The sequence below is a fragment of the Mesoplodon bidens genome, assembly GCF_964165515.1.
Source record: "Mesoplodon bidens genome assembly, chromosome: 15".
Taxonomy (NCBI): domain Eukaryota; kingdom Metazoa; phylum Chordata; class Mammalia; order Artiodactyla; family Ziphiidae; genus Mesoplodon; species Mesoplodon bidens.
Window position 1 is genome coordinate 63,212,536 of NC_138171.1, and position 23,908 is coordinate 63,236,443.

Genomic DNA, 23,908 nt, shown 5'->3' on the forward strand with positions numbered 1-23,908 from the left:
AGAGAAACACAAGAACCCAAAGAGACACAAACAAGGAAGGTCATTGCAACAGCATTTCGGTGAAAACCTTGAAACAACCTAAACGTCTATCAAAAGACGATGCGGGGGCTTCCCTGGTGGCGCAGTGGTTGAGAGTCCGCCTGCCGATGCAGGGGACACGGGTTCGTGCCCTGGTCTGGGAAGATCCCACATGCCGCGGAGCGGCTGGGCTCGTGAGCCGTGGCCACTGAGCCTGCACGTCCGGAGCCTGTGCTCCGCAGCGGAAGAGGGCACGGCAGTGAGAGGCCAGCGTACGGCAAAAAAAAAAAAAAAAAAAAGAGTACTGATGTCTGCAACTCATTAGAAAAACATAAAAAAATAAGATTAGTTGATGGCTAGATAGATATCTGATAAAGTAAATATAGCAAAATGTTAAGAATGAAAGTGGTGAGATTTCGCTGAAGGTCCGGTGGTGAAGACTCTGCCCTTTGGACTTCCCTGGTGGTCCAATGGTTAAGAATCTGCCTGCCAATGCAGAGGACACAGGTTTGATCCCTGGTCCAGGAAGATCCCACATGCCACGGAGCAACTAAGCCCAAGAGCCACAACAACTGAAGCCCTCAGACTTAGAGCCCATGCTCCACAACAAGAGAAGCCACCGCAATGAGAAGCCCTCACACCGCAAGGAAGAGTAGCCCTAAAACGAATGAAAGTGGTATTAATATATAGCTGCTTACTATAGAGTTCTTTCAAGTTTTTTTTATGTTCACAAATTTTCATAATAAAATTCGGGGGGAAAATATATTCAGTATGATCCTGATGAAGTAAAAATTCACATTTTAAGACAAGAAAAATTCTGGGAATTCCTTGGTCGTCCAGTGGTTAGACTCTGTGCTTTCACTGCCCAGGTCCTGGGTTCAATCCCTGGTCAAGGAACTAAGATCCCACAAGCTTCACAACTTGGCCAAAAAAAAAAAAATTCTGTTTGGGCCTCCTCCCTCCCCTCTAGTGTGCATTGTGTATCTGCTTTATGCATTAACCAGCCCTCCCTAGCGGCAGAAATACCTGCTCAACCATAAATATCCATTTTTCTCCTTCTGAAGCCAGTCCTGAAACTCCTGAGACAATAAAATTTCTTTCTCAATCCTGTAAGGGGTCAGGATGCAGATATCTTGGGGGAGATACTGGGTTGCACCTAATGGAAGTTCTTAGCTTAAATATTTATTTATGACTTTATTAATGTAACTAGCTGAATTACTTGTATTCTGTGTTTACAAGATTAATGTTTCTTGCATTACCAAATGTGTGACTGAGCCTCACATCAAATTAATGACAATTAAGCAACTTGAAACAATTGACCTTATATATAGTTCTATAAGATGAATGATTGTAATAGTGTAACTCTACATATGGGAAGAAGCAACAAGAGGGAACCATTTCCTTGACCATGACAGACTGTAAGACAAGTGGTCCAGAGGCTTTTGACTACTCTAAACAGGGCCTAGTCCAGTAATAGTACATTAAGTGGCCTCTCAATGAAATCCTGACCTGAGAATGAGCATTCCTAGTTCCATGGGACAAACTGGTCACAAAATGACTCCCAAAACTTGGTTGAAATTAAGACTGAAAGGGAGGAGATTGTAAAATAAAGAATGTTGCCCACCAGCCAGTTCTACAAGAATTGAGTCATTAGCCACTACAGTCACTGACCTACAACCCACCCTGAAAGGGCAAAGATCAGGATGAGGCACTTTGTGCTCTAGGAAAACTAACAGAAATCGCCCTGAGATATTTTCAGGGGAAATTTTTATGAACCCAGTTTCCTGTATCTTCCCATACTTAGAAAAGCACTAAAACCATTAACTAAGATATCTGTTCCTCATGAATAGCAGTAGCCTTCTCCCAGGATGTGTGCTTGACTGCATGTAACCCTTCATCAAAATCACGTATATTCTGGCCTCCTACCTTACCTCTTTGGAACAGTTCTCAGAGCTCAGGTTGATGCGAATGAATTTTTCCATTTCTTTCTTAGATTGGCTATTTAATTTTTTTTTTTTTGCAGTACGCGGGCCTCTCACTGCTGTGGCCTCTCCTGTTGCGGAGCACAGGCTCCGGACGCGCAGGCTCAACGGCCATGGCTCACGGGCCTAGCCGCTCTGCAGCATGTGGGATCTTCCCAGACCAGGGCACGAACCTGTGTCCCCTGCATCAGCAGGCGGACTCTCAACCACTGCACCACCAGGAAAGCCCTGGCTATTTAATTTTTTTAGTCAACAATCTCTTTTATTTTTTATATTAAAAATTGTTTTCTGTTTTATTTTTTTAACTACAAAATGTTATCTTTCTACCTGTTCATGTTTAGGCATGTAAATGCATCCAAAAGAGGGAAAGTTTACACACTAGAATGACAGAGGGATGTCAAGGCTCACTTGTGCTATATATCTGTACCATTTAAACTTTTTATGAGAATGAATAAATGCATTATGCTATCAAAATCAAATTTAAAAGACTGAATCTTGGGACATCCCTGGTGGTCCAGTGGTTAAGACTCTGCACTCCCAATGCAGGGGGCCCAGGTTTGATCCATGGGCAGGGAACTAGATCCCGCATGCTGCAACGAAGTTCCCACATGCCACAACTAAGACCTGGTGCAGCCAAATAAATAAATAAATATTTTTTAAAAACCCAAAAAACTCAACAGGATTAACTTAAAAAAAAATAAGAGAATGAATCTTGGGACTTCCCTGGCGGTCCAGTGGTTAAGACTCCATGCTTCCACTGCAGGGGTCATGTGTTCCATCTCTGGTCAGGGAACTAAGATCCTGCATGCCCATGCTGCGTGGCCAAAAAAAAAGAAAAAAAAAGAATGAATCTTAAAACTGCCCCCTGCCCCAAACACGCACACGTAAAATTGAATTAAACCGAGTGGCACTGATTGAAGGAGGGGTTGCTCAAGAGTTAAAATGAGATAATGTGGGGCTAAGTCTGTGCCTGACATGTAGGAGAAGCCCAGAGAAGGGTTCCCACTGTTATCATCATTAGTACATGTCACTTGGCTGAGTGAGTTGCTGGCAAATGCTTTGCGGGAAGTCCTTTATCAGATATAAAGTCCCACAGGAGGTGCTGAGTCACGGCTGATCATATGCCAGTCAATAGCCAGATCTCTTCCCTCAGGCCTCAGGGAACCGCCTGAGGTGGGTAGCTGGGGCTTCAAGAAACAAGACCTTTGCCCAGGCTGTCTGTCTGCCCACCAACTTCGGGACAGCTCCCTGGCACCAGCACCACTGACCAGAAGCCCAGGGCAGAGATGCTGTTCCCTGCCACTCATTGCCTGCACTGATTTCCAAGCTTCAGGTTCAGCAAGGCCAAGGGCACTGGAGTTGCTCAGGCCCCAGCCTGGCCCTGGGCTGCTACTCTCAAACCTAGGGACCAGGGCCGATCAACTTCATGGGCTTATGACTGGAGCAGTCATACTGGGTCCCAGGCTCAGAAGGACCTTGGGTTTGGTTTAATGCTCTGCTATCACTGTTCTTGGTAATTTTAAAACAAGGAGCCCCACATTTTCTTTTTGCACTGGGCCTTGCAAATTATGCAGTTGGTCCCACTAGGGATCTCCTTGTTTGGATTTATTTCCTTAAAGTGGAGACCTCGGAACATCGAGTTTTGTGGTTTAACCCATGCAGTTAAAGAAAAAACTCATCTTTTATCAGAATAATATGCACTCGGGTTCCATTTAGTGAGTATTTATTGAGTTCCTACTAAGTGCTGGACATTGTGCCAGGAGGGAGAGAGACAGAGACAAAAAAGACATGGGGCCAGCTCTTAAGAAGCTCTGGGTCTAATGTGGTAGAGACAATGTTGCCAGTGGAATAGAGATGGGAGTGAAATAGTAGTTACCCTAGCCTAGGGGTCAGGGATGGCTTCTTGGAGGAAGTGGTGGTTATGTGGCGCATGAAGGAATGAGTAGGAGTCAGCCCTATCTAAGGTGGTGGGAGGAAGTATTCCTGGCAAACTTTGCAGTCTGAGCTCAGAGACATACATAACAGGGTGTGGCGACAATGCAAGATTTAAACACTCTATTTAGACACCACCTTCACTTGTAAACACAAACATAAATGAGTATTTATTAAAATAAATAAACGCATCTTACAACACATAAAGACCAATATTTTACATATATAAAATACACATTACCTGGTGGGTTATTTCCACTATTAGATTTGGGAAAACAGCACCAGTTTTACTTTGATTTCCCTGTGACTCCAGTTCTAGTAGATGTTTAGACAGCCAGTCGGTCAGCAAATATTTATTGAGCGACTACTTTGTGCCAGGTACTATTTTAAGTGCTGGGAACTCAGCAGTGAACACAGACGAGTGTCTACTGTCAGGAAGCTGACATTCCCTGAGGAGTCAGTACACATTTTGGAATGAATGAAAGGAAAAAAATGAATGCTTTTACTCAGTCAGCAATAAATTTCCGAAGAGGAGTGAGAGGGCCATTTTTGACTTTTAGTTGAACACAAAGAAATCTCTTTTCTGGGGATTTCCCTGGCGGTCCCCGCTTCCATTGCAGAGGCACGGTTCAATGCCTGGTCGGGGAACTAGGATCCCACATGACGTTGCCTGCGGCCAAAAAAAGGAAAAAAAAAAGAGAGAGAGATCTCTTTCCTGTTAAATAGAATTCAAAACGGGCAAGTAGTAGCAACCTCAAACGTGAGTCAGGCATACAGGAACTCAAACAGAGCCTTGGGTATTAAGACTCACAGATATAGATTTATTTGTCTTTGGGTGACACCCGTATATTAAAGTTCAGATGCTCATGCAAGATAAATTTTTATTTATTTATTATGTGTTTATGTATTTATTTTTGCTTCGCACAGTCATCACCCCCAGCATCCGGCTAAGCAGCCCTCGGCCTGTACATTGCGGTCAGATCCGATTTACACAAATTCGGTTTACGCAGGCCTGGGGCTGGCGTGTCCTGATCTGCCGCTGAGTCTAGCGGGAGCCGGGACGAACCATCTGTGTCCGCGGAGGGGGGTGGCGGGTCAGCTCCGCGCAGAGTCAGGGCCCAGACGGCTGGGATTCGGAAGCAGCCCAGCCTGGGGTCCCTTCACGCAGGGTGGTCGGGAAGGGGTGACTTTGCCAGGTTGCAGCTGGAGCTGGGGGCGGGGGGCGGCGCCTCTCGCAGGCTTCCATCCCTCCCCTCGGCGGTGGACTCGGCTGCAAAACCGGGGGTCCCTTTTTCCCGGACCGTTTCCCACCTAGGCCGCGGCTAGGCGGTACAGCCGACCTGGGGGACCCGGGCGGCGGGTGCGGGTAGGACCCGGGGCGGGTGGTCAGGCCCGAGGGGGCGGGGGTCGCGGGGTCCCGACCTCTCCCGGCCGGACCGCACCCTTGGTCCTACCCGGCGCGCGCGGGGTCGTTCCGGGCAGGCACCCCCGGCCCCTTCACCGACTCTGCACCTCTCATGGCCCTCAGACCTCTCCGGACTGCATTTCCGGCTCCCGGCCTCATGGCAGACAAGAAACTGGTGGTCGTGTTTGGAGCCACAGGTAAGCGAAACCCCAAACGGAGGCCCCGAGGCGCAGGACCCCTCACCAAGGCCAGCCCAGGGCAGGGGTCAGGCCGGTCCGACCCCGCAGAGCCTGGGCGCCCGCCCCTCAGCTCCAGAAGACGTCCCCGGCGTCCTGGAGGGAGCGATGAGATGGCTGGGACCCCTGACTCAGGGTGGGGCCGTGGGGCAGGACCTGGGCGCTGATTCCCTTTGAATTTTTTAAAAAAATTACTTAGCTTTGAATAACAGGTGATTGCACATAATATCAAAATTAAATCTCCCTCCTACCTCTGTCCCGAAACCCCATCCATCACTCTTGTCAAATTTCTTGAGTAGGGCTTCCCTGGTGGCGCAGTGGTTGAGTCCGCCTGCTGATGCAGGGGACACGCGTTCGTGCCCCGGTCCGGGAAGATCCCACATGCCGCGGAGCGGCTAGGCCCGTGAGCCATGGCCGCTGAGCCTGCGCGCCCCCAACGGGGGCCACGACAGTGAGAGGCCCACGTACGGCAAAAAAAAAAAAAAAGATACTGTTTATTAAATGGGAGTGTTTTATTTTTACCCCACCTGTTTTTTTCTTTACTGTATATATTTTAAAAATATATAACAGCTTTATTGAGGTATAAATCACATACCATACACTTCACGTGTTTAAAGTGTTAAATTCACTGGTTTCTAGTATATTCACAGAGCTCTGTGACCCTCACCACAATCAGTTTTAGAACATTTCATCACCCCCCCCAAAAAACCCATACCCACTAGCCGTCACTCCCCATTTCCCCAGCCCCTGGAAACTGGCAGTCTATTGTCTATAAAGATTTGCCCATTCTGGACATTTCATATAAATGAAATCATACAGTACATGGCCTTTTGTGTCTGGCTTCTTTCACTGAGCATCGTTTTCCAGGTTCATCCACATTGTAGCATGAATCTGTACTTCATTCCTTTTTATGGCTGAATAATATTCCATTATATGGATACACCACATTGTGTTTATCCATCATCCATTATGGACATTTGATTTGTTTCTACCTTTTGGTTATTGTGAATAATGCTGCTGTGAACCTTCACATACAAGTTGTGTGGACATATGTTTTTAATTTTCTTGGGACTATACCTAGGAGTGGAATTGCTGGATCATATGGTGACCGTGTTTAGCATTTTGAGGAACTACCAGACTTTTTCAAAGCGACTGTACCACTTTACATTCCCACCAGTACTGTATGAGGGTAGTTGTAGTTCTTCAGTTTGCCTTTTCCACTCCAGGCCATGTTGTGGTCACATAAGTCATGCATACAGATCTGCTACATTCTTTTTTTTTTTTTTTTGTAAACTTACTTTTATTTATTTTTGGCTGCATTGGGTCTTTGTTGCTGAGTGCGAGCCTTCTCTAGTTGCAGCGAGCGGGGGCTACTCTTCGTTGTAGTGCGCAGGCTTCTCATTGCGGTGGCTTCTCTTGTTGTGGAGCATGGACTCTAGGCACACAGGCTTCAGTAGTTGTGGATCGCGGGCTCTAGAGCACAGGCTCAGTAGTTGTGGCGCACAGGTTTAGTTGCTCCGCGGCATGTGGGATCTTCCCGGACCAGGGCTCGAACCCGTGTTCCCTGCACTGGCAGGCAGATTCTTAGCCACTGCGCCACCAGGGAAGCCCTGCCACATTCTTTTTAATCACTTTTGTATGGATTTATCACTTATTTAGCCAGGTTCTTACCAAAGGACATCTAGGTTGTCTATAAACTTCCACTATGGATAATAATACTGCAGCCAATGTTCTTTTTTTTTGGTAAGAAGTGAATTTATTTATTTATTTGCAGCCAATGTTCTTATACATATATTTATGGATGATTTTTATTTTCTTCCTTTTGATGATTTTAATAATTTTCTCTTTTTTTTCTTTTTTGGCCGTGCCGCAGAGCTTGTTGGATCTTAGTTCCCTGACCAGGGATCAAACCCAGGCCCTCAACAGTGAGAATGTAGAGCCCTAGCCACCGGACTGCCAGGGAATTCCCCTCAGTCTTTTTTTTTTTTAAGGTATAGGTGATACTTTATTTCTTAAGCTAAGCGGTGGGCTCATGGGTGTTAGTATCCCTTTTTTGTATGTGCTAAATATTTCATAATAGGGACTTCCCTGGTGGTCCAGTGGCTAAGACTCCATGCTCCCAATGCAGGGGGCCCGGGTTTGATCCCTGGTCAGGGAACTAGATCCCACATGCATGCCGCAACTAAAGAACCTGCATGCTGCAAGTAAGGCCTGGCGCAGCCAAAATAAATAAATAAATATTAAAAAAAACATTTCATAATACATTTAAAATTTTTGTAAAAGGTGTGTGATGACTGCTAAAACATGGATGAACCTTGAAAACATAAGTGAGAGAAGCCAGACACAAAACACCACATATTGTGTGACTCCATTTATGTGAAGTGTCCAAAATAGGCAAATCCGTAGAGACAGAGAGTAGATTAGTGGTTGCCAGGGGCTGAAGGGGAGGGGAAAATGGGGAGTGACTGCTGATGGGTACGGACTTTCTTTTTTGGGGCAATGAAAATGTTCTAAAATTGACTGCAATGATGGTTGCACACTCTGAATGTACTAAAAGCTGCTGCACTGTACACTTTAAAAGGGTGAATGTGGGCTTCCCTGGTGGCACAGTGGTTAAGAATCCGCCTGCCAATGCAGGGGACACGCGTTCGAGCTCTGGTCCAGGAAAACCCCACATGCTGCGGAGCAACTAAGCCCGTGCGCCACAACTACTGAGCCTGCACCCTAGAGCCTGTGAGCCACAACTACTGAGCCCGTGTGCCACAACTACTGAAGCCCACGCGCCTAGAGCCCGTGCTCTGCAACAAGAGAAGCCACCGCAATGAGAAGCCCTTGCACCGCAACAAAGAGTAGCCCCCACTCGCCGCAACTAGAGAAAGCCTGCGTGTAGCAACGAAGACCCAACACAGCCAAAAATAAATAAATAATTTGTTTTAAAATTGTATTTAAAAAAATAAAATAAAAATAAAAGGATGAATGTTACGGTATGTGAATTCTATCTCAATGAAGCTGTTAGTTAAAAGATTGTGTGAGGCAAAACAGTGGGAATCACAGGTGAAAAGTACCAGGTGTGTTGCTGTGGTGGAGGATTCCCTGCAGGGCCTCACCCTTGGCAGGCTCCCAGGCTGGTCCCACCCTGCGGGTCTTTCTCTCTGCAGGTGCCCAGGGGGGCTCAGTGGCCCGGACACTCCTGGAAGATGGGACATTCAGGGTCCGAGTGGTGACCCGGGACCCTAGGCAGAGGGCAGCGAAGGAGCTGAGGCTGCAAGGTGCAGAAGTAGTGCAGGGAGACCAGGATGATGAGGCCAGCATGGAGCTGGCCCTGATCGGGGCTCACGCCACCTTCGTCGTGACCAACTACTGGGAGAACTGCAGCCAAGAGCAGGAGGTCAAGCAGGTAAGGGCAGGTGAGAGGGCGTGGGGGAAGCCAGGGCAGGAGCAGGCCATCTTCAAAGGCACTCCCAGGTCTCTACTTGCCCTTGCGGGGCAGCTCCGACTTGCCAGAGAGGGGCTGACCCCTGCCTGACCACTGACAGTGCAGGCCTTTCCCCTCCTCTTCTATGCAGCCCTCCTAGACTTTGATGAGGGCAGAAGGTGGCCGCTTCCTCATCCGATGACTTCTTTTAGACATCATTCATGTACCATACTGTTCACCCTTTTCTTTTTAAAGCTTTTATTTTATTACTATTTTTAAAGTATTTATTTATTTTTGGCTAAGTCAGGTCTTAGTTGCGGCATGTGGCATCTTTTGTTGCAGCACATGGGCTTCTCTCTTGTTCTGGTTCACCGGCTCAGTAGTTGAGGCACGGGCTTAGTTGCCCCGCGACATGTGGGATCTTAGTTCCCCAACCAGGCATCGAACCCGCGTCCCCTGCATTGGAAGGCTCATTCTTAACCACTGGATCACCAGGGAAGTCCCTGTTCCCCCCTTTAAAGTGTACAATTCAGTGGTTTTTAACATATTCACAAAGTTGTGCAGCCATTATCACTACCTAATTCCAGAACATTTCATCACCCCAAAAGAAACACCATACCTAGTAGTGGTCACTCCCTATTCCCCGCTTCCTCAGCCCCAGGCAACCACAATCTACTTTGTGTCATCCAGTGACTCTTTATACTTTCTAAAAAACTCTATTGACCCATAATTTTCTTAAAATCAAATGTAGGGACTTCCCTGGTGTTGCAGTGGTTAAGAATCTGCCTGCCAATGCAGGGAACGTGGGTTTGATCCCTGGTCCAGGAAGATCCCACATGCCACAGAGCAACTAAGCCCGTGCACCACCACAACTACTGAGCCTGTGCTCTAGAGCCCACGAGCACAACTACTGAGCCCGCGTGCCACAATTACTGAAGCCCGTGCGCCTAGAGCCTGTGCTCCGCAACAAGAGGAGCCACCGCAATGAGAAGACTGCGCACCGCAACGAAGAGTAGCCCCCGCTCGCCGCAACTAGAGAAAGCCCACACACAGCAGCAAAGACCCAGTGCAGCCAAAAATAAATAAATAAAAAGTAAACTTTTAAATTGTACAATTTAATGAAATTTGAAAATAAATAAATATACCCATGTAACTACCATTCTAATCAAAATAGAATACATCTCCATCATTCCGAAAAGTCCTCCATGTCCCCTTTCAGATGTTTTCTGTTTCTCTTTATTCTGTTTTCCACCCAGCTTCTCTCTGGTTGGGTGGTTATTGAGCCCAGGTGGTGGAGGGAGGGATGTGAGACGAACATGCATCTTTTTAAAGTCTCTTGGAAGGTGGGGACACTTGCGGTGGGCCTGTCACATAGCAGGCACTCAGGTATTTGTGGGAAGTATGACTGGTGCCACAGCAAAGGCACTGGGCTGAGACCCGTGCCTGTCGGCTTTCAGTCCTGCCTCGTCCACATCTCCCCTCCGTTGCGGCTGTGGACGTGACTTCCCTGCGCTGGTCTGTCGTTCCTCCTGTGTACAATAAAGGGAGACTGGACCGGACCACTGGTCTCCAAACTTGTTTTTAGTCCTCAGCCTTTCTTCAGTTGCAGTCTTACATGGAAGCCCATCTCAGAGAGTGGACAGAGACAACCTTTCTGGTTCACGCAGATCTCGTCAACCAGACCTCCTGAGCCATAACAAATGACCCCAAGCCAGGTGGCTTAAAACAACAGGAATTTATCCTCTCCCCGTTCTGGAGGCCAGGAGTCCAACAGCAAGGTGTTGGCCCTGCCCTGTCTGGAGGCTCCAAGGGAGGCTCCAATTCTTGCCTCTTCCGGCGCCCAGTGGTACCAGCTCTCCGTGAGGCCACATCACTCTGGACTCTGCCTCTGTTTACACAAGGCCTCTCCTCTGTGTCTCCTCTTCCATCTCTCATAAGGACACTCGTCTTTGGGTTGAGGGCCCACGAGGATAATCCAGGATGATCTCGTCTCAAGTTCCTTAACAAAAATATCTGCAGAAACCTTTTTCCAAATGATGTGACATTCACAGGTTCTGAGGTTTGGGACGTGGACATATCTTTTGGGAGGCCACCATCCAGCGCCCTACACAGCCTTGTGCAGGAGGTTGTGTTTCTGTCCCCATTTAACCGACAAGGCCAAAACAGTTAGACCCCTTGTCCTGGATGGCACAGCCAGTGTGCTGCAGAGCTGGTCCGGAACCCAGGTGGTGTGTGTTGTGTGCTTAACTGCTGAGCCATAGCACTTCCCTAGGGGATGGTTGGGGCTCTCCCAGGAAGACGGCTCAGCACAGGGACAAGATGCTCTCTGAGAGCAGGCAGAGGCGGGAAGCCTCTGTGCGCACCCTCCCAGGTGGCACACGGTGGGCTGTGGTCCAGCACACTGGAAGGTGGAACGACCCAGATGATCTAGAGAAGGGGCGCTAAGGCTATGTGGGTGGTGGGAAGCTTATAATCCCGTGGTAGAGCATGTGGCGCCATGTGAGCCGCACACAGAAGAGGGAGCCTTATCAGAGGGCTCTTGGAACCGGGCACAGTGGCCTCTGGGGTGGGAGAGCCAGTGCCATGATGGGGACACACATCCTCCCTCTGAGCTTTGTGGTTTCTCCTTCCCTGCCCACCAGGGAAAGCTGCTGGCCGATCTGGCCAAGCGCCTGGGCCTGCACTACGTGGTCTACAGTGGCCTGGAGAACATCAAGAAGCTGACAGCAGGGAGACTGGCAGCGGGACACTTTGACGGCAAAGGGGAGGTGGAGGAATATTTCCGGGACATTGGTGTCCCCATGACCAGTGTGCGGCTGCCCTGCTATTTTGAGAACCTCCTCTCCTGCTTCCTGCCCCAGAAAGCCCCAGATGGAAAGAGCTACTTGCTGAGTGAGTGCCCTCCCCACTTCCTCGGGCGTCTCCTCTCACCGTGTGGAGCCATGGTGGCCCACTGGGCTTGTCCTCAGAGGGCTCTGGGTCCAAGCTCTGGCTCGCTCACATTAGGCTGTCATTGCGAGCAACGCGTGTGACCATGCTGGGCCTCTGCGTCCTGTTCCGTGAGATGGGCATGACTTGGACTTCCCCGGGGCCATGGGAAAATCTGCCGAGTCTGGGGATGCAGTGCTTTGTCTGTTGGAGAGCTTTACGGAGAGAGTGTGCTTATCGTTACTGCTTCATAAATAAGGAGAGGATTTGGAAGGCAAGGTCCAATTGTAGATTTCCCGAAATAGGAAAGCACTTTCTTCTCAACATCTGTTTGCAAATCTGTAAACAGCTTGGAGGGAACCATGTACGACCTGTGTCCTGCCGGCGGGGCAGTGGGTTAATGCAGGTGGCTCAACAGGCGGAGCAGGAGGGGTCTGAGCTCTCCCAGCCCCTCACCTCTGCGTGAACGCTGCTCACCCTCGCTTGGGTCCTGCCTGCTGGTGAGCAGTCTCATCCTTGTGTTGGCACACCGGTTTGCAAAGCCATAATCAGAGATTTGCAAAGCCATAATCAGAGATTCACCTGTGTTCCGTCTGTAAGTTGGGACAGGCTCCACCCCCGCAGGCTCCCTGGGCCATCTGAATGGGCAGCCACAGACATTTTATAGGGCAGGGTCCGAGCACTCCAGGTGCCTCATCAGGACACAGCTCTGCCTCTCCATCCCCAAGACCACACCTCGGCAGGTGGAGTCTCTCGTTAATTTAACATGGTTATCAGCACCCGTCATGCTGCTCTGGGGTCAGCCCTGGCCTCAGCTGACCGAGCATTCCTGCCGGTGGAGCTGGTGTTTGGAGCACCCCCCACCACAGGCGTCCCTATCAGGGATTTGGGTCTGACGAAGTGTACGGGGGCCTGAACCCTGGGAGCTCCCGTTCTCAGAGGTGCCTATCAAAGCCCCTTCCTCTCCTTCCTCTTGTTCCCGTCTCAGGCCTGAGAGGGGCGGCAGGCCCAGGGTTCTCCCCGCCTTGGGAAGGGCACAGCCGGGCTCCCAGGGTTTGAATGGCCTGCCGGGTGGCAGAGCTCGATCGTGTCCCATTTCCTGACTCATTTCTCCTGCTGACACCAGGGGTGTCTGCCTCGTGCCAGGTGCTGGCCTGTGCACACATCCAGTCGACTGGCCGGTGGGGACCGACCCCTCAGAGACGCATGCCAGCACGTCCCTCTCTCCCTCCCAGGCTTGCCCATGGGTGACGTGCCCATGGACGGCATGTCTGTGTCCGACCTGGGCCCCATGGTGCTCAGCCTACTGAAGATGCCCGAAGACTACATCGGCCGGAACATCGGGCTCAGCACCTGCAGGCACACGGTGGAGGAGTACGCTGCCTTGCTTTCCAGGCATACCAGGAAGACTGTGCGAGATGCCAAGGTGGAGGGCCCAGGCTGGGACTTGGCAGCCGCGGTCAGAGGGGCTTTGCGGGTAGAAGGGAAGGGGCATCTAGGGCTGCCCTAGCGCTCTGAGCAACGTAAAGCCAAATTCATTCTCACTGTGAACGTTTATGTCGTGCTGTTCTTAGGAGCCAGGTGTGGCCGCGGAGTGAAACTTCTGGTTTTGTCAAGTTGATCAAGTGGCAAGGAAGGGTTCCAGGAAGAGGGGACAGTAGGGGCCAAAGCAAGGGGGAAAACGCAGGGTGTCTTGGGCTCCTCTCGGGGAGGGGAAGGAGGCCGGAGTAGGCCCCATCCTGGTCCCCCCCTTCTTGGCCTGGCAGTCCCCTCCTCCCCTTGCCTACTCTGTTTTCCTGTCCAGACCCCCAGGTGCCTTGTTTCTTGTCTCTCATTATGAAAATCTGGGCTACTCCAAGTCATTAAATGACAAAAACCACCTGTAGAGCGCCCCCAGACCCAAGCAGAGCAACGATGGGGGAGAGGCTATGGCAGGACGCATTTCAGGCCAGTCAGACCTTGGACTCAGATCTTGCTCCCAGCCCTTAACACCCACCCGTGTGTGACTGGAGGCCCAGCCCCTGAGAGTATCCCCCTCCTCAGGCTGCTGTTGAGGATTGAATGGAACAATTGCTGTAAATGCTCCCTTGGCACAATGACTGCACTAGAAAACATGCACTAAATGGTTGCATATTACTCTCTAAACAAAGAAAGCCTGAGGCAGTCATGGAGGATTTGGAAGCTGAGGAGTTAAGATTCAGTTTGGGCAGGAAAGGGGAACAACTTTGGTTTTTTGAGCAAGAAGTGACGTAAGCTTAGTTCTGATTTGGAAAGGACTGAGAAGTTTTCATATCGTGATCTTGGAAGAACAGGATTTAAATTGCCCTAGAACAGTGGTTTTTGACGTTTCATCTTTATAATACACTGGTTTTCAGGTGAACTTAGTGGGGACCAGGGTAGGAACTGAGGTGTCAACAGCGTGGTCAGGGTGCTGCAGATGCCGATCGACCCTAAGAGACTCCCCTCTGCTTCCAGATAAGCCCCGAGGACTACGAGAAGCTTGGCTTCCCCGGCGCCCAGGACCTGGCCAACATGTTCCGTTTCTATGCCCTGAAACCCGACCGCAACATCGAACTGAGCCTGAGGCTCAACCCCAAGGCCAGGACGCTGGATCAGTGGCTAGAGCAGCACAAAGGGGACTTTGCAGGACTGTGACCCTGCCCACTTCTCAACCCCATCTGGGGGGACGGGAGGTACAGTCACAGTGATCCTTTTTTGTGTTACAAGAAAGTTTATTTTTTAAATAAAGGCCATTGTTCTCACAGATGGCTTCCAAAAGAAAAGTGCTTTGTTTCAGGGACTGGGGTTGGGGTGGCAGCTGCCTGAGGACATGAAAGTTCCAACAGGAAGCATAAAGTGGTGGGGGACCCAGTCAAGTGGGGGGGCTGAGGACCCCACTCCCACCCCCGCCAGCCAGGAGCAACGTTAAGACACCCCTGCACACACGCCATTCCTCTCCAGAACGTGAGTGCAGCCACCCACGTGTTCCTTCTTTGAGTTTTAGGGCAGGAAGACCGGCCCCTTCTCCCCCTCTCTTTTCCTGCCTCCTGGGCCCCCAGGTGCAGAGGCCTCGAGATGTGGGTGATCGCAAAACAGGCTGGAAAGAAACCCTTGAAGGAACGTGGCAGTTCTGTGGACCCCAGGTCATATAAGACTTGGACACTGCTGAGAAAAGGTGACGCCGCCCACAGCAAAGGCTGGGAAGGGAAACCAGGGAAATAACCACGCAGCCCTGCTTGGCGGGTTGAGCTCCCCAGGCATTTGGACGGTTTCCCTCTCCTGCTCGCTTTAGAGAAGAGAAATGAAGGCCCAGAGGACACAGCCGGCGGGCTAACCAGTGTCTCCGTGGACTTGTGAAACCTCCACCAGCGTCTGTACTACCCCGCCTCAGCCTCAGGACCCGCAGAGGCATTGAAAGGGGAGCAGGGCAGCCAAACTCATTCGATCCGTTCATTAACTGAGTCACTGAAAAAGCACTTCTTTGACAACCTACCAGTGTAAGCTGGGCCCTAAATACAATGTTCACCAGAAAAGTATGCGCCCTGCCTTGAGCCTGGTTTAGCAGGAGAGCCAGATACAAATCTGCAGAATGACTGCAGATTGACATAGGGCTGCAGAGAGCAGGAGGAATGAGGCACACTGGAGGAGGGGCCCACTGTAGTGGGACTGGGACAGGGACAGCTTGCGGTCTGAGGGGAGCAGCCTCCCAGGCAGGTTAGGAGGAAAAGGATGTGATGACATGGGCTTCCAAGCCCACCCGTATCAGCAAGAGAACATGAGAGGTCATCTGTGTCCAGCCCTGTGATGCCCAAGTCCCCCAGGCCCCTGTGTGGGAAACTCACCTGCTGGGGCTGTCACTCACCGTGCCAAGATCCTGGAGCAGCCCTTGGCCAGTACCAAGCCTGGGGAGAGCCTGCTGTGCCAGGTCCGGGTCCAGGTCCAGGGCGAACTGCAGGGAGCTGATGCCAGGCTCCAGCCGCTCCTCATCCACAAGCAGCAGGCCATGGACACGTCGCCGAGCCTCTCGGGTCTGTTTGCTCACCCGGTGCCCCCTGGCCAGGCTGTTGTGAAGGCAACGTGAGGGCATTTGTGCGAAGCAGTGTCTGACTCCCCTGGGCCCATATGGTCAGGCCTTGTGAGCCTCCAGTGCCTTCCCTTGTCCACGCTCCAAACATTTCAGCAAATGCTCACACCATCTACCTCTCCTCCTCTCGATCCCCAGAGGCTCAGGGACCTGGAGATACTCTTTTGTATTTTTAAATACCTCACCTCACGCTCCAGCCCCACCTCGGGCTGCAAAGTTGTCTGGAGACACGTCTCAGGATCCAGCTGTGGGAATAAACCAAATCCAGTCCAGGCCTTGAGTGGGGCTTGATTCTACAGATGTTGCCCCGCCACCTTCTGACCATCTGAGGGAAGGACGCCTCAGTACAGCAATGAAGATGTCTCGCTAGAAAGAAAATCCACTTTTCCCTTTCAAAGTCTAGGCTTCTGCTTTCAGAAGACAGGCCATGAGTGGGACTTCAGTTGGCTTCTCCAGGAAGAAAACCTAAGCTATCATGAGAGAAACCATCTAGCTCCCCACCGCCGTACCCCGGGGTCTAGGATCCTTCCAGGCCCATACTGAGTCCACAGCAGGCGCTTGATAAACTTCTGTTCAATGAAGGACAAATTTGGAAATTGGCAGGAAGTCACTGAGCCCCTTTCTCACCCAACAGGTATTCCCAGCCTCTTCACCCAACCCAGCAAGTGCCCTCACACCTCAACCTGCTCAGCTCAGAACCCAGAGCGGGGCAGAGCTATGTGCTCGGGGCCCACTCCAGCCACGACGGCACCTGGGCTTTTGTGAGACAGCCCGGACTAACACTGCAACACAAAAAAATACCTTAAGATTCCTCTGAAAATAATGGAGGAAAAAAAAATCTAGTGAGGGAGGTGGTGACGTGTAGGGACCTAAGTAGGCCACACTGTACATCTCTCAAATCGCAGGCTCCCAAAGAAAAAGCTACATGCCAAACCCTAGAACATTCGTCAGATCAGCACCCTCCCCCCCTCTGGGATCTGGGCTGGAGAGGGTCAGCGCCTGTCAGAGCGCCACCCGTCGCTTGGCGCACGTGACTCCAAGGACTAGGACAGCCACCTCCAGCCGTCCCAGGAAGGCCAGCAGAGACGTGGGGTGGCCTGACTGGCAGGTGACCACCAGTAACCCCCTGCTGGGCCACCTGCAGAAAGCTGTCTGAACTCTTTCAAAGAAGAAATGACGACAATTTAAGTTTTAAATATCTCTTTGTAGTAGATAATCTTATTTACATTGATACAGAATCATTTTACATTCCTAGAGCAGACACTAGTAGATGCTTTATTTTAGTAAATTATGAAGGAAAACAGAAAGGGAACTAATCAGAAGTGTTCTCCATTAACCTGTCTTACCACAGCGGGGGGATCTGGAAACACAATGGAACCCACACATCCTACGAGCCAAGGCTGGGGAAACAGTGTTTTGCTCTGGCTGGATGGTGGAGAACCTTCAACTGCTGAGACTGTGCTCTCCTTTTCTGAACAAACGTTTATCAGAAAAAGACTGATATTATTCTTAGCACTGAATAATTTAAACACACTTCTGAAAACAGAGGTCAACTGTGAGTGGTGAGAACCAAGGCCCTGGCAGGGAGCAGGGCAGGGCTCCGGGTTAATAGGCCGTCAGTCGGCCCCAGGCCACGGCTGGCTGTGGTCCAGCAGAAGGGCAGGAGCTCCACTCACACCCGGCTTAGAACAACACAACTCAACCGTCAGGGGACAAGGGGCCACCCCAAGTGGGGTGGGAGGAAGGACTATCCATCCTGACAGAGATCATGGCCCATGTGATCAAGAGTAGCATCTCCAGGGACTGTCTTCATATGTGTCACCCCGGGCCCCCAAGGCCCCCATGTTCCAGCTGTTTGGTACCTTTTGGAATTAAAACAAACTCTAGCAGGGGATGCCCCTGCTGAGGGGTGGATGACACCAGTGGGGCGTGCATGCCCCAGGTTCCTGGAAAAGACAACTCTGTCAGGAAAGACTCATTCTGGAACCTCCCAGAGGTTTGCTGAGAGGGAAATTAATCACTTCACAACTCGGTGCAGCTTAAGGCTTCATTTTTAAGCTGTAAGCATGGCCTTTAATTCTTTAACCACATTCGATTCCAAATCAGAGTTTTAGCTCTGCAAGAAATGTCCAGCTGTCTGACTCTGCCAGAGCCAGAAGAGGCCAAGTTACCTACCCATGGATAGGAAACTACCAGCCCTTAGACCTGCCGTGCCTTACTGCCCAGGGGCTGTCCACCATGACCCTTCCATGGAGAGGTGCATTGTCACATGATTTTGCTGTTTCCAAGGTGGTCTAGAGGGCCTCTGCAGGCAGGGGCTCGGTGCTGCTGTGTGGTATCCTCCTGCATCTGAGATGCCCTGGCCACAAGGAGGGGCTGCTGCTCCCGGGCTAGTTTCCAGTGGACCGTTTTCCTGAGCCAAGACACAAACAGTTACGTTTCACTGGCATCGCAGGAAGAACACGCCCTGTTGGTGAGCTTCTGTCATCCCTGGGAAGGAGCTGCACCAGGAGCCCCAGCCACCAGGGACCAGCACAAGTAAAAAGTGAGTCCCGAGACACCACAGTGAGCAAGCAGGACTCCTGGCAGTGCCCCCCACCCCAGCCCTAACCAAGGTTGACACCTCCCCATGCCTCCCAGGCAGGACAGGGCGGGGACTGGGGAGATCTGAGTTCTAGGCCTGGCTCTGCTATGACTTGCCCTCTGTGACCGTGGGCAAACTGGTCCTCACCACGGCAGGACGCAGAGCCCCCAGGAGCTGGTGGAAGGAGGGCTGGGAGGCAGCAACCTCTCCAGGAAGTGGAGCCGCAGAAGCGGCTACTATCTGCGGTTCGGCCCTGCACTACCGGCTGACTCCCCACGGGCTGAGGCTTGGCTCTGAGGGGAGCCAGACACACCACGCCTGAGACTGGAACCTCTTCAACTCTGGGTGTGGGGGGACGATACTGGTTAAAGTGACAGAAAACGGATTAGTTCACAGAGGGGAACGAAAAGGGGAGGAACCTCAGGGGTTTTCCTACCTCGGCTGGGATATCAGGAGGTAAACATTTTCTTAAGTTTGGAAAGGAGTCCCTCCTTGTCCTCCCCAGCCTCAGGCCTAGCCTTGCCTCCTGCGGAGCTATCCATGGTGCTGCCACCTGGGCACAAACAGCAGAGAGAACTGGGGTCAAGGGCGCACACCTCCATGTGTCCCATCGCAGGCCCCGCCTGGCTACCCAGGGCTCACCACTGAAGGAGCCACCAAGTGCCACCCGGAGAGGAGAGGGGGCTGCACCCCGGTTGGCCAGGGCTGCCCCGCCTGTCAGATGACTCAGCACTTCGGAGCATCCCAACTGCTCCTCGAGTCACTGGCCCTCGAGAGGAAGACAAGAAATAGAAAGGGACAAAAAGGAGCTGTCTCTACCTTAACAACCGTAATAGAAATACAGCCAAGTGCCAGATGTCTTCTGGGCCAGGCCACATGGCATCCACATTAGCTCGTTCAATCCTTAGGCTAACCTTACAGGTAAATTCCACAGATGAAAAAAACAAAAACGAGAGGCACAAAGGGGTTAGGTGGCATGCCCGAGGTCACAGAGCCGGTAAGCAGGCAGGAGGCCAGAGATGAGACCCAAGCAGTGAGACGCCAAAGTCCAGGCTCTCACTCACCGGCTCTGAGAAGTGAAGAACATGCACCAAGACCAACCGACCAGCTTCCACAGCCCGTCGGTGCGCACAAACCGTCTCTGGGACACCTGGGGATCCCAGGACATGCGCACTTCTCATCTATGACAATGGCAGCCGAAGACCCTGTGTGTCACTGGGCAAGCATCTGGCTCCAAATGCTCCAGATAAAGGGAAGCTGATCAGGGCCCACTGAGAGCAATTCTGCTGCACAAACACATCGTTTTAAAGACCTGCCAACCACGAGGCAGAGGGCCAACTTGTTATGAGCTGGACTGTACTCAATATTTTTCATTGTGCTAGGAGAATTAGCACATCTCAACATGTTAGGAGAGGTACATCAAGTACAGCGCGTAGAGGGTACAAAATGGTCACGTCTCCAAGATCTCAGTCTAAGACGCCTTTGTTGGTGAGAGGCCCAAAGCTCTGAGCAACAGGGCCCCAGCAGGGGTGGGGCAGGTTGTCCTGGGTACAGCCCCCGGGGCCATCCTCTGGACCTGACGTGCTCTCCTAAGTCAGGAATGTCCTCAGAGAGACAGCGGTGGCCCCAAACAAGAATGTGCTGACAGAGGTCTGAGCAACCACAAAAGCCCAATGCCCAGGGCTCCCCAGGTGAGGACCCGGGCACTGCACAATCACGGCGGCAGGCCCCTGGGAGAGGCATCCACGGCCACAGGTTACAAGGCCAGGTGTGCCCTCCTTCAGTCCTTCATGCCCCCTTTTCTTACATAAAAGACTTAAGTAACAAAAAAGGACTCTCCTAACACAAAGGAATCCACAAACCAGAAATTTCCTGGGCCTCCTCGGACAAGGCAAGGCAAGGCAAAAGTACTGAATTTTGTTATGTCCTTGGTGAGGGGACAGCAAGTCTGTGTGTGTGTGCACGTGTGTGTGTCTCACACTATGAGTTACTGCTGCTGATGGAGCTTTTAACATGTGCCAGGTATCATGCCAAATGCTTTATCCACATGATCTCATTTAATCACAGAAGAACCCTATGAAGTAGATGCTACTATTATCCCCAATTTATAGATGAGGCAACTGAGGCTCAGAAGTGAAGAAATTTGCCTAAGGCTTTATAGCTAAAAATGGCAGAGCTGGGACTTGAATCATTTGATAGCAGAACCCAAGCTCTTAACTATTAGTCACAATGGGGCACAGAAACACTCAGTGACCACCATCACCCCCACCCCCACTCTGCTGTCCCTGCAGTCATGCCCCGGGGCCACAGCGTTTGGCCAAAGTCTGGGAGAGCCAGAATAAATACCTAGTTAGCGGGTTAATGATTCAAAACCAAAAAATAAAACAGAACACAGACACACCTGGAAATTCTCACCCCCTGCCACCAGAACACATTCTTATCTCTATTTTAAATGTGGGCTCCTTCAGGAATAAGGCTTACTGACAGGGACATCAGAGGATTTAAACACTGAATTTAAAATTCTGAACCGAAAGTCAGGGATAAACTGTGAGCCTCTGCACACGGATGATGCAGTCTATACCTACATCGCTTTTCTGGCCCATGGGAGGAGGGACGTGTCCTTACAGGATGTCCTGAGCACTCAGATGCCTTCTGGTCTCATTACAGGATACAAGCTGGCACATGATTCCTGCACTTAGGATAAACAGGAAATGCCCATGATCCCTCCAGCTGCACAGGCACTGCATGAGCGTTTCCAGTCCGCGCCTTCAGGAGGTGACCAGAGCGGAGGGGCTGCTCAGCCAACCTCAGGCAGAGGTCGGACCCGAGGCACAGGACTCCTCTATCAGACCACACGCAGCTTGCCCGAGCAGGGGTTACGTTTCCATCCCTCAGAAGGAAAATGAATTCAAATAAACTCAGCTAACAGGCGCTGTGCACGTGCAGGGGATTCAAAGAGGACACGCTCCCAGCTTACAGGCAGCGATTCCCAGGCATAAGTGTTTGATGGCTCTTTACAAAATGAAGAATAACCAGATAACATTCATTCTGGGAATGTGTACCACCTTTCTCCACAGTCACAAACCCCTAGTGTTATAAGCAAGGTCTAACGCTTATTTGGGGGTTCAGTGCTTGCCCTGTCCTCCCCGCTCACACTTTAAGCTGGATGGGGCAGGGACCCTGTCTCTCTGTGCATTGCTTCTTATCACGTGGCAAATGCTCAATGACCATCTGTGTGAAGAAACAGAAGCCAACAGGACTCCAGGATGACTTCTGAGAACTGGACCCACCCTACAGGTAGAGGTACAGGTCTACACTCACAGCTTGACTCCCTGAGCCGTCTATACACGCACAGACTGAGCCAGTGGAGCACCCCTCATTCCACTAAAATGTCTTTTCCCTCATCTTCCTCTTGCCTCCACTCTGCCTAGATAAAGGGGCTCTATAGTCAACTGTCCGCTTGTCAGAAAAGAGAACGCAGTGGGATCCCCAAATAACGAGCTATGGAACAGGCTCCTACATGACAGCTAACTGTACGTATGTGGGTTGTCACAGGAATTAATGATGATCCAGAAACACAAACAATGAGCCACACTGTCTCTAAACCCAAAAGACCATGTGGTAACCTCAGAGCACCCCAGGCCCCCGAGAGCACTAAGGGTCCCAAGCTCACTATGGTCTCCTGCTTCACAGACTGGGAATGAAGCCAGGGTCAGACATTAAGGTTTTCAGCAGGGGCTTTAGGGAACAAAAGTAAACAAGGGATACTAAACCCACCAAAAACTTTAGGTCAGTTTCCTACATAATTGTAACTATTCCAAATGCCTTCCCGTAATGAAAGCAAAGACACCCAGGAATCCGTTTGTATCTGCAGTGACAGTCTCCGATGACTATCTCACTTAGAGACTATTAAGAAGTGACACTTTAGCCCAAGAACCACTGATGACTGCAAGCAACTGCTTCTAGTAAAACTTTAATAAAAGAGATTCAGGCTCTACTTAAATAAATAGGAGTCACCTTAAGGAAGTTGACAGGAGGGGAATTTTGTACACTGGTGTGTTTTCACACGTGGACTGCAAAGGTAACTTTCTTCACAGTGTAACAAGAGGCTTAACCACATCCAGGTAGCAGACTGACTGACAATGCATTCTTTGAAGCCATTACTAAGATTCTTAAATGCCTTTTAAAGAATTATGCCTGGCAGCCAAATTTCCCACTGGAATACAATTCTGAAATGACAACAGAAGTGGAAAAAATAATAATTTGGCATACTCATTTTACTTTATAAACACTTTTCACAAATGCATCCAATGCCTATGTTAAAGTTACCCTATACTCAGCAAAATTATGTCAATAGACATTTAAAGGAAGAACTGGCGAAGTGTCTGGCACACAGGAGCGTTTCAATAAATCCTGGCTGAACAAGGGGACAGGGAATGAGCTAACAGGACAAAGAACCATGAAAGTAATGACGGTTCTAAGAACACTCATAAGCTGACTACATGATCGACTCCCAATTTAAGCTCTCAGAAAGGGACTGAAGACAACAACTGGTGATGACTAATACCTGACATTCAAATATAGTGAACAAGGCCCAGGTGGACCTCAAGTTCCCAATGTGGGAGGGGGCACAGCTGAGAACTGGCTGCAGAACAAATCTCACATGCTCCATGACTGCGGAAATATTTGGGACTCAGGAAGAAGCTAGAGGTGCATAAGTAGAGTTACATGGAACAACCATTCCCACTTCCTTTTAGTTCAAGGGATAGTAACAGAAAATATGGAAAAAGTCTATGAACCAAACCACTAAAATAAGTGCCCACTTGGTGCCTAGTTGGCCACAGACAGGATTTGTGGCAGCTGCTTTTTCACAGAGGACTTGGTCCCCTAGACTTAACAGGAACTCAGGGGACCTCCCTGGCAGTCCAGGGGTTGAGACTCCACGCTTCCAATGCAGAGGGTGCAGGTTCGATCCCTGATCTGGTAACTCAGAACCCATATGCCACGTGGCACAGCCAAAAAAACACAAAAAACAAAAACAAAACAGGAGCTCAGCCGAGTCCACGCAAAGGCTACTGCTGCTGGGACCCCCACCCCTACCCAGGGGCTACAAGACCAAGCCCCCACGCCCCGCTCCGATCACCTGCCCTGAATGACCATACACTGATCTAATGCCATTCAATCTCTGAGAAGGTGAGAGGCAGATCCAGGACCCAGACAAAAACAAAATGATGCAAAGAGGAGGCAACATGTTGGGCAGCTGAAGCCAATTCACCCTTGGCACGGCCTGTCCCGGCCCCAGCAGAGGCCCAACCGATAGAGAA

The 23,908-nt window shown here is 50.6% G+C and overlaps 2 protein-coding genes across 6 annotated transcripts in view; one reads left to right on the forward strand and one right to left on the reverse strand.

The window, feature by feature from the left end:
* The first annotated feature begins 4,948 nt into the window (after positions 1-4,948).
* Positions 4,949-14,720, forward strand: NMRAL1 (NmrA like redox sensor 1). Of its 4 annotated transcripts, none has more exons than XM_081256621.1 (6): positions 4,949-5,026; positions 5,461-5,534; positions 8,732-8,970; positions 11,631-11,880; positions 13,152-13,342; positions 14,392-14,720. In XM_081256621.1, the coding sequence occupies exons 2-6, from the start codon at positions 5,495-5,497 to the stop codon at positions 14,569-14,571; spliced, it is 900 nt and encodes a 299-aa protein (XP_081112747.1). In that variant the 5' UTR covers positions 4,949-5,026; positions 5,461-5,494; the 3' UTR covers positions 14,572-14,720. The 4 variants fall into 4 exon arrangements, with proteins under 4 accessions (XP_081112747.1, XP_081112746.1, XP_081112745.1 ...); XM_081256620.1 differs by lacking the exon at positions 4,949-5,026 and adding an exon at positions 5,033-5,298; XM_081256619.1 differs by lacking the exon at positions 4,949-5,026 and adding an exon at positions 5,033-5,261.
* A 3,326-nt stretch (positions 14,721-18,046) lies between these two features.
* Positions 18,047-23,908, reverse strand: part of DNAJA3 (DnaJ heat shock protein family (Hsp40) member A3) — a 32,011-nt gene continuing 26,149 nt past the window's right edge. Inside the window, exons 11-12 of one of the 2 annotated variants that reach the window (XM_081257996.1) lie at positions 19,021-19,137; positions 18,047-18,413 (exon numbers count right to left, since the gene is read on the reverse strand). In XM_081257996.1, the coding sequence (XP_081114122.1) occupies positions 19,034-19,137 (104 nt within the window). In that variant the 3' untranslated portion in view covers positions 18,047-18,413; positions 19,021-19,033. The remainder of the gene's footprint in view (positions 18,414-19,020; positions 19,138-23,908) is intronic. The other variant, XM_081257995.1, reaches the window with a different exon arrangement.